The sequence below is a fragment of the Ceratotherium simum genome, chromosome 35 (assembly GCF_057802395.1).
Source record: "Ceratotherium simum simum isolate JZ-2026a chromosome 35, ASM5780239v1, whole genome shotgun sequence".
Taxonomy (NCBI): Eukaryota; Metazoa; Chordata; class Mammalia; order Perissodactyla; family Rhinocerotidae; genus Ceratotherium; species Ceratotherium simum.
The window spans coordinates 8,479,891-8,488,707 of NC_141934.1; the positions used below are offsets into that span (position 1 = coordinate 8,479,891).

General features: G+C 60.6%; 1 protein-coding gene across 1 annotated transcript; it reads left to right on the top strand.

The window, feature by feature from the left end:
- Positions 1-7,876, top strand: RNF215 (ring finger protein 215). Its single transcript, XM_004429787.3, has 9 exons — positions 1-369; positions 626-769; positions 1,240-1,311; positions 1,391-1,476; positions 1,918-2,074; positions 5,634-5,753; positions 5,827-5,970; positions 6,213-6,315; positions 6,405-7,876. Exons 1-9 carry the CDS (start codon positions 85-87, stop codon positions 6,425-6,427), a joined length of 1,134 nt encoding a protein of 377 aa, XP_004429844.1. The 5' UTR covers positions 1-84; the 3' UTR covers positions 6,428-7,876.
- Positions 7,877-8,817: the final 941 nt, after the last annotated feature.

Sequence of the window (8,817 nt, forward strand, 5' to 3'; positions counted from 1 at the left end):
CGTCCGGCCGCGGCTTGCTCCCTGTGTTACCCCGGCGCCCAGGACCCCCGACGCCCCTGTCTCCTCTGCTCGCCGGGTCCGCCCATGGGCCCCGCCGCTCGCCCCGCGCTAAGGTCGCCTCCACCGCCTCCTCCGCCGCCGCTGTCGCCGCTACTGCTGCTGCTGCCCCTGCTGCCGCTCTGGCTGGGCCTGGCGGGCCCCGGGGCCGCGGCTGACGGCAGCGACCCCGCGGCCAGGGCGGGGCGGGGCGGGGCCCGCGCCGTGCGGGTGGACGTGCGGCTTCCGCGGCAGGACGCTCTGGTGCTGGAGGGCGTCAGGATCGGCCCCGAGGCCGACCCGGCGCCCCCGCTGGGCGGCCGCCTGCTGCTGGTGAGCCACCGAGCCGTATGGCCCCCGCCCCGCCGTAGACCCTGCACCCAGATCCTGCCGTCATCCTGGATCATGCCCTGGCAGCCCAGCGCCCCCTCCCCAGGCCGCCCCTGCCCCCGGCATTCCGGCTTCCAAAACCTGAGGTCCAGATGCCCTCCCCTCCAAACTCATTCCCAAACCCTGGCCTTGCATCCCCTGTGTGTCCGACCCCCCTTACTCCCCCCCCTCCCTCTGCCCGTGGCCCCTCGCCCCACAGATGGACATCGTGGATGCTGAGCAGGAGGTGCCTGTAGAAGGCTGGATTGCAGTGGCGTACGTGGGCGAGGAGCAGGCGGCCCAGATCCATCAGGAGAGTCAGGGCAGCGGCCCGCAGGCCTATCCCAAGGCCCTGGTCCAGCAGGTGCAGGGGGTGTACGTGGGGAAGGGGGCTGGAGGCAGGAGTTTCAAGGCATCTGCTAGAGCCAGACTACCAGATGGGCGCCTGAGGAGCTTCCACAGAAGCCCTGGGCTCTGGTGGGGCAGGGGGCCCCAGTTGGGAGAATTGAGTCAGTATGATTAGCAGCAGGGAGGTTGGAGGAGGCCAGAGAATCAGGAAGCTCCACCAGGCTCTGAGAGTATCCAATGGGGGGTTCCTGCTGGCGTTTGGTGGGCAGGCCTGCCCTGCTAGGACCAGGGAAGGCACAGCATTGTTTGGGTCCCACAGAGCATCTGGGGGGAAGGCAGGAGGAGTAAGAGTTTCTGCCCTTGACCTCAAGGAGCTGAGAGCCAGTCTGTCCAGAGGAAATGCTCACTGCGAGCCAGGAGCTAAGGACAGCTGTGGCTGCAGGTGTGTGGTGAGACATGTGCTAGCTCTGCCCCTGTCCCCTGCAGATGCGACGGGCGCTCTTCCTGGGAGCCTCTGCCCTGCTTCTCCTCATCTTGAACCACAACGTGGTCCGAGAGGTAAACTGCATCAGGTTTTGGGGGCACGCGCGCTGGGGGATAGGGACCAAGGCCGGCTGACCTCCCTGTCCCTCTACAGCTAGACATATCCCAGCTTCTGCTCAGGCCAGTGATTGTCCTCCATTATTCTTCCAATGTCACCAAGCTGTTGGAGGCACTGCTGCAGTGAGTGGGGTTTGGGCTCTAAAGGATTAGGCTGGGGGGCCTGGGTGCTAAGGGTCTCTGGCTCTGCCACGGGCTCAGGGGTCTTGGGACCAGGGCTTTTCTAGTTAGCCTTAAGACTGTAGTCTCCTGGTCTGAAAAATGGGTGAGGGGACCAGAAGGAGGTGGCAGGGCCTGGAATGAGGAGGCGACTCTGTGGGCAGAGAGGATTGGCTCCAGCAAGGAGGAAGCCAGATTCCTGCTTGACAGGCTCTTCCCTGAGCTTGTGGGCCTCCCTTGCCTGGCTGCTTTGAGATTTGGAAAAACCAATAGCCAGGAAAGGCCTGGGGGCCAAAGCAGAAGGGCTGCGGGAATATCCTTTTCCCACAAGGCTGGCATGGGTGGGTCTGGGCCTCCCCTCCCAAGAGCCGTTCCGTCTGGCCCGTCTGTGGCTTTCCCTCCCAGGAGGACCCAGGCCACGGCTGAGATCACCAGCGGAGAGTCCCTGTCGGCCAACATCGAGTGGAAGCTGACCCTGTGGACCACCTGTGGCCTCTCCAAGCATGGCTACGGAGGATGGCAGGACTTGGTGTGCCTGGGAGGCAGTCGGGCCCAGGAGCAGGTGGGTGCCTGGAAAGAGGAGGCTCGGGGGGGCCACACGTATGCCTTGTCTCAAATCCTGTGCCCTCTCCCTGCCTTGGTAAGGAGGACTACCTCTTCCACCTCCCAGGGCTGTGAGTGTTCAATGACATGGCGGGTTCTCGGTACAGTGCCTGACCCAGGGTCATGCACAATCAGTGTTAGCTGCTGCTCTCGTTGTGTCATTCTCCTCCTCAGAAGCCGTCTTTGGCTCCCCATTGCCTGCAGAAGAAAGTTCAGACTCCTTAGGCTGGCTTTCAGCTCTCCTGATCACTTACTTATCCTTTTTTTTTTCCTAGTCTTCTTGCACTCCACCACCCTGTGCCATTTACTGGCCCCCACACGCACCCTGGTCTCCTGCCACTAGGCCTTTTCCATGCTTGGCTACAGGCACGGACATCCTTTTCCTCTGTCTCCATGTGTCCCAGTCCAGCCAGAGCCCTCACAGCGACCCCTGCCTGCCTTCTTTGGAAAGCCTCCCTCACACCCTCCGCTCACAGTCCCTGTCCCTCTTCTAAATCACAGCAGCACTTTGTGAGTCCCTTCATGGGGCTTTTAGGACAGCCCATCCTGTGTAAGCGTTGGGGAGCGTGACTTTGTCTCCTGCGGGCTGGGGCTGTGTCTTATTTGTCTCTGGATTTCCCAGTGCTCAGCATTGAGAGGGTTCAAAGGTATTCTGTCCGCAAGCATTTCTCGAGTCCCCACTCTCTGCAGGGTGGGCGTGCCCTTGTCTGGCGTGCAGCTTCCAGCACGTGTTGGTGGACGTGGGCCGTGTGAGGCGGCTTCAAGTCAGGCAGACGTGGGTTCAGATCCTGGCTCTGAAACCTTAGCTGAGTGGTCTTAGGCCAAGTGTTTAACCTCTCTGGTCTCGTGTTCCTCATTTGTGAACAGGGACAGTACATGGCCACAGGATTGTTAGGGGATTGTGTACATTAAGCTCATAGTGGGCCCTGAGCAGATGGACAGCTGCTGCGACTCTGAGTATCTTCATTGTTATAGGTGCTTGAATAAGTCAGTGGTCATAAGTAGCTTTTGAGATCCTAGGATGCATGGGGCTTCACGTGGAGGGTACAAAAAGCCTGTCAGACCGGGCTGTGCCCTTGAAGGGCCCAAAGACAAGCAGGGAAAAGGAACGCTTATGTGAATGCAGCTTCAGCCTGTCAGCCCAGACAGCACTTGCTGATTCCTGTCTGAGCAGCCCGAACTGCAGTTCGGTGGAGGGAGCGGGCACTGAGGCTGGGGGAAGGGAAGGGCTTTCTGGAAGAGAAGGGAGCCCCACTGTATCTCCCCTGGAGGACAGCCCACACAGAACTCTGGGTGGGGCAGGCATTGGTAAGGGGCTGTCAGATGAGAGGCTAGAGCTGGGAGAGAGCCCGGAAGCCTGCAGGTGGGAATGTGCTCAGTCTGCAGGTCGCTCTGCTGGTGCAGAAGGCAAGGCTGAACAGCCTCGGCCATACTGCTGGCCGGGGTGGACCAGTACAAGTGTTGGGTGCCTGTGGTAGCGAAGGTGTCTGAAGGGCAGGTGGGGCAGGCTCTCAGCCCCAAGCCCAGGGCCCAGTCCCCATCCGTCCAGCCTCTGGGAATCCAGAACGGCGGCACCCGTGTGACAGAAAAGCCCAATGAACCATGTCCTTGCTGCTCTGATGGACAAGCCCCAGCCCCACCCTCCCTCTTCACCTGGGGGTCCCCAAATGCGCTGAGCCTGGGGAGGCTGGGTCTTCGGCCTACAGTGGAGTGCCAGGTGGGCCATGCCCTTGGCCCACCCAGTGCTCACTGGCTGCTCCAGAGCACTGAGCCCCAGGTTCAGCCCTGGAGAGCTTACAGCGTAACGGCTGCTCAGTGAGTCCTGCCAGGTGTCAGCTTGGCTCACTGTGGCAGGGGGCACAAGGGCAGGGCAGCTCCAGGCCTGGGCTCACAGGGCCCCATCCAGGGAGGAGACAGGCCAGAGGCAGTCACTCTGCTGGGGCGAGTGCTGAGCTAGTGGTGGGAGCGGGGCCGAGCCCTCTGTGGCATAGTGAAGCCACCTGAGCTCAGCTGAGCAGCTTGGGGGGAGCTTCCTGGAGCAGGTACCACCACCCCACCATGAATGAGAGACGGGGACAGAAACCAGGGGGGGAAAGGGTGGGACAGCAGGGTGCTGGGGCTCATAGACACCTTTCGGCAGTGGCCCCCAGAGTGCCTCTGCCCTGAGCAAAAGCAACATGTGTGACACTAGCAGCACCCAACCTTGTCTAGAGTGGTGGCTTCTTTTAATGTCAAATCATTTCTCAGCCCCTCTCCCACCTGCTGGTAGTTGAACTTCAGCGTTGGCCGGGGAAGAACCTGATGGCAGAAGGCTACTAGGAATGCAAAAAGCTTTTAAACAAATGCATTTATTAGTCATAACACATCCACAGACCCTGTGAAACGGTGTGCCCGTGTGGGTGAGCGAGCCAGGTTTTGCTTATTCTGCTACATCATTTCCTGAGCCAGCTGTTTAGTAGTCAAAGCCTCGCTGCCACACTGCAAACGGTGGGAGTTACGTCCGGGTCAGTGTGGTTCCCCTGGACCTCTGAGGCCCCCCTGGGACCTCTCAAAGGCTAAATGAGGCACGTCAGACATGGTTCTCTCCTGCCAATGGGAGTTGGGGAGTTCGAGGACAGCAGCAGTGAAACACTGGGTTAGAGTAGGTATGAGGAGGGCTGCACAGGGAGAGGCAGGAGGGGAGCATTTGGCCAGCCGTGGTGGTCTGGGAGAGCTTCTGGAGCAAGGAGAGTCCAAAGGCATTAGCCATGGGAAGGGGTGAGGAAGAAGAGAGTTCCCAAGACAAGGAATGGTGTGTGGAAAGGCACAGATGTGGGAGGGGGCAAGGAGCATGGACACTGAGGGGTGGGAGGGTGTGGGAAATCAAGGCCTTGAGGGTCGGCTGAAGGAGGAGTTTGGTTTTTTTCCTGAGGGTGGAGGATGGGGTGGGGGAGGGTCACAGGGAAAGGTGTCAGGCAGGGGTGCTGTGTGATCACGTTTGCAGGTGAGATCCCTGTGGGTGGGAAATGGGTGCGTGAGGCCGGGGCAGGGGACCTGAAAGAGCAGTGGAGCGGGATGGAGAGGAGGGGCATGGGAGACCCCTAGGAGAGCGAGGCAGCAGGGCCTGGGGTCTGGCGCCCTCTCAGAATGCTCAGCCTAGACGGTGGGGAGGCAGGTGGGTGACGGTGGCCAAGAAAGCAGAGCGGAAAGAGTGTGGGTTAGGGATGGGGGTGGGAAGGTGACAGGGTCCTGAGCTGGGGAGCCGGGGAGACTGCCAGATAGATGCTTCCAAGAGTGCAAAAACATCAGGTCTGTTGCCCACGAGAGGCCTGGGCTGGGGACAGATGTGGGTCACCTCACTGTGGAGGGTAGAGCAAAGGCAGCTGGGGCAGACCCTAGGAGTGCACAGGTGGGAGGGCGGGAGGCTTCAGAAGAGGAAGCCAGGAGCATGGACCTCACCTGGCTGGTCCTCAGGGTGGGTTTCCTGGGGGCAGAGGGTAGAGCGGCCCCACCGGCTGACACCTTGCTCCCCTCCCCAGAAGCCGCTGCAGCAGCTGTGGAATGCCATCTTGCTGGTGGCCATGCTCCTGTGCACAGGCCTCGTGGTCCAGGCCCAGCGGCAGGCGTCGCGGCAGAGCCAGCGGGAGCCTGGAGGCCAGGTGGGAGCCAGCCCTTGGGAGCTCTGCTGCCCCAGCCCTCGGGCCTGCTGAACCGTGCCTGCCCTCTGCACAGGTGGACATGCTCAAGCGCCGCGTGGTGCGCAGACTGGCGTCCCTCAAGACCCGGCGCTGCCGGCTGGGCAGGGCGCCACAGGGCCCCCTGGAGCCTGGCGCTGAGACTTGCGCCGTGTGTCTGGACTACTTCTGCAACAAGCAGGTTAGTGCCCTGGGCAGAGGCCAGCCCTCAGCTGACCTGTGATGTCCCCCACCCTACTCCTGAGACCTCAGAACCACCCCAATGGGGCCCTTCTCCCAGCCCCCACCAGCGCTATGGAAAGCAGAATGGGGGCGTGCAGGCCACAGAGGTTTCAGTTCCCCAGCTCAGGTGAGGGCACGGGGCCAGGCACCCCCACCTGCAGGCCTGCGCCTGTGGCCTGAGCCCTTCCCTCCACCCCGCAGTGGCTCCGGGTGCTGCCCTGTAAGCATGAGTTTCACCGAGACTGCGTGGACCCCTGGCTGATGCTCCAGCAGACCTGCCCACTGTGCAAATTCAACGTCCTGGGTGAGCACCAAGGGTGGGGGCCCTTGGCCGGCTTCACTGGGTCCCCATCTGATGCCTCCCTCCCTGTTCTTTTTCCTTCTCCCCTGCAGGGAACCGCTACTCAGATGATTAGCAGCCCCAGCTGGGTCTCTGCATGTGGGGAAGGGACCCCCTCCCGCCTGCACCCTGGCTCTGGCCTGGGCTCCTGGAACAGGACAGCAAGCCCTGTGGGTGGGAGGAAGGATAGGGGCCCTCCCCTGCTGAGAGGCAAGGCGCTCTACCACATCCACATTGGGAAGGAGGGCCACAGCCCCCAGGCCGAGGATGCAGGGCCTGGACTTGCCAGGAAGACAGGCCGCATTGGGGGCCTTCTCTGCCATCCTGGGGTGTCCGTGTCTGCCTTCTTGCAGGCAGCTCCTGGGACCCTGGGCAGGGGTCTGGGGAGAGGGTGTGGAGCAGTGCAGCTGTTCTCAGGGCTCCGGGAGCTCTCCAGCCTGCTTGTCAGGGCATCCCTGGGGGCTGAGGCTGCAGTGGTCGGGTTTTGTGCTTATTTATTGGGGGGGTGAGTTGGGGGAGGAGCCATCTGGCCTTGGGGGCACCTTAGCCTGACCACCTTTCAGGACCCATCTTGGTCAAGGCTGTGATGTTAAACCCAGAGGCCCCTCCACTCTCTGCTGCCCTTGGTCCTTGGACACTGGGAGCCGCAGGTTCCACTGCCTGACCGGCCGGGCTCCCTCCTCAGGCCTGGCTGGGACCAGAGGCCTTAGAAACCATCCAGTCCTGTGCTGCTCAGCAGGGCTACGGGTTGCTGACCAGGATACTTGAAGCCACAGGATAAATGTGGGGCATCTTCCAGAGGCATCCATTTTTTTAGAAGATAGGGGAGGTTTAATATTAAAATAAACATGTATATATTTTAAGATAAGAAGTAAAATTTGTGTGGATGTTTTAAGATTAAAAAAACAAGTCGCCTTGAGTTCTACTGCCTGCAGGAGGTGGATTCTCAGATGGCCCCCAAGATGCCCCCAGCCCCCATGCTTGTGCCTTGCAGAATCCTGGAACTGTGACTCGGAAGGCTTTCACTTCCCTGATTAGGTTATGTTAAATGGCACAGCTGATCTTAAGACAGGGAAGGTATCCAAGTGGGCCTAACCTAACCAGGTGAGAAATTCTCTGTTGCTGACTTGAAGATGGAGGGGACCACGTGGCAAGGAAGGCAGACAGCCTCTAAGAGCTAAGATTGGCCCCTGCTGACAGCCGCCAGCAAGGAAATGGCCCCCAGTCCTATAGCTGCAAGAATCGGAATTCTGCCAACAATCAGAATGAGCCTGGACTCTTCCCCAGAGCCATCAGAAAGGGACGTGACCTGGCAGATACTTTGATTTCAGCCTTCTAAGACCCTGAGCAGAGAACCCAGCCATACAAGGCCTGGACATCTGACCTACAGAACAGCGAGTTAATAAATGGATGCAGAGAAGAGCTGAGCTGTGACGGGTCCTCCCCCTGCACTTGGCCCAGGCCTCCTGCCTCAGGGAGCCCCCCTACCGAGAACTAGCTGTCATCTGAGGGGCAGGGCCAGGCACCCCAGCCTCCCTCAGGAACCCCCAGGCTCCACAGAAGCGAGAGGGGGGCAGACCCTGGTTCAGCCATGGCCCCTCTTGGCCCTCCTCTGTAAACTGAAGAGCTCTACCTGCTGGCCTCCTCACCAGGGGAAAGTGTCACAGGAAGCTGGGAGTGCCACACTGAGAAGTCCTCAGGCAGGTCTTAGAGCCTGTCCTTTACAGATAGAGTGACTCAGGACAGACTGGAGCCTTCATGAGGAAACGACTGCTATGGGTCTGGTGTGGCTGGTGGCGTCAGTGCCCAGGCCCCAAGGTGCAGGCCTGTGAAAACCTAAGCTGGCTGAGGTGTCCCACTCTGGTTGGGTGAGGCCTTGCCCTACCTTCAGTGGCCTCCCAGGGGTCCACCCTCCTGCATTTAGAGAAATTCTTGTGACTCACATTTCGTGGATGCGAGGAGTTCCTCAGGGAAAGGAGGGCTGACTTTCTTGGGTCTTTAATGTCTCCATCCCCAGGTTTAGGTCTGGATCTGGGGCTGGGGAAGGCATCGCTGCCCTCTGCCTGCCTCGGGGAGCCCAGTCTCTGACTTCTTCCTTGCCTCAGACATCCTCACCGGGAGGGGGCCCATCTCTGTAGCTGCTCTCCCTCCCCTGCACACACCCTCCCCTGACCCTGCTCTTTGTTCTTGGGGGTCACTGAGCCCAGGTTACCCCTTGGCCCTTGCTATGGGGATCAAAAGACTGCCTTTCACCTGACCCAGCTGCTAGAAGCTTCCTTCTGCCCTCAGTGTGCCCTCTTCTCCCATTGCCCCTGTCAGGAGGGAGGCAGGAAGCTCCCATTTACTGAGGGCCCACAATGTGCCAGGCCTCTGCTGGCCGATGACCTGCATGGCTCAGTGGTCCCTGTCCAGGATGGGGAAGGAAGGACACTTCCCCCGGCGCAGCCGGTGCTGTGAGGCCAAGGC

Excerpts from the sequence above, each read along its gene's own strand:
- RNF215 (XM_004429787.3), top strand. The coding sequence starts at position 85 with ATGGGCCCCGCCGCTCGCCCCGCGCTAAGGTCGCCTCCACCGCCTCCT. Across the intron at positions 1,312-1,390 it reads ACCACAACGTGGTCCGAGAG|CTAGACATATCCCAGCTTCT; the intron begins GTAAACTGCATC and ends GTCCCTCTACAG. Across the intron at positions 1,477-1,917 it reads CTGTTGGAGGCACTGCTGCA|GAGGACCCAGGCCACGGCTG; the intron begins GTGAGTGGGGTT and ends TTTCCCTCCCAG.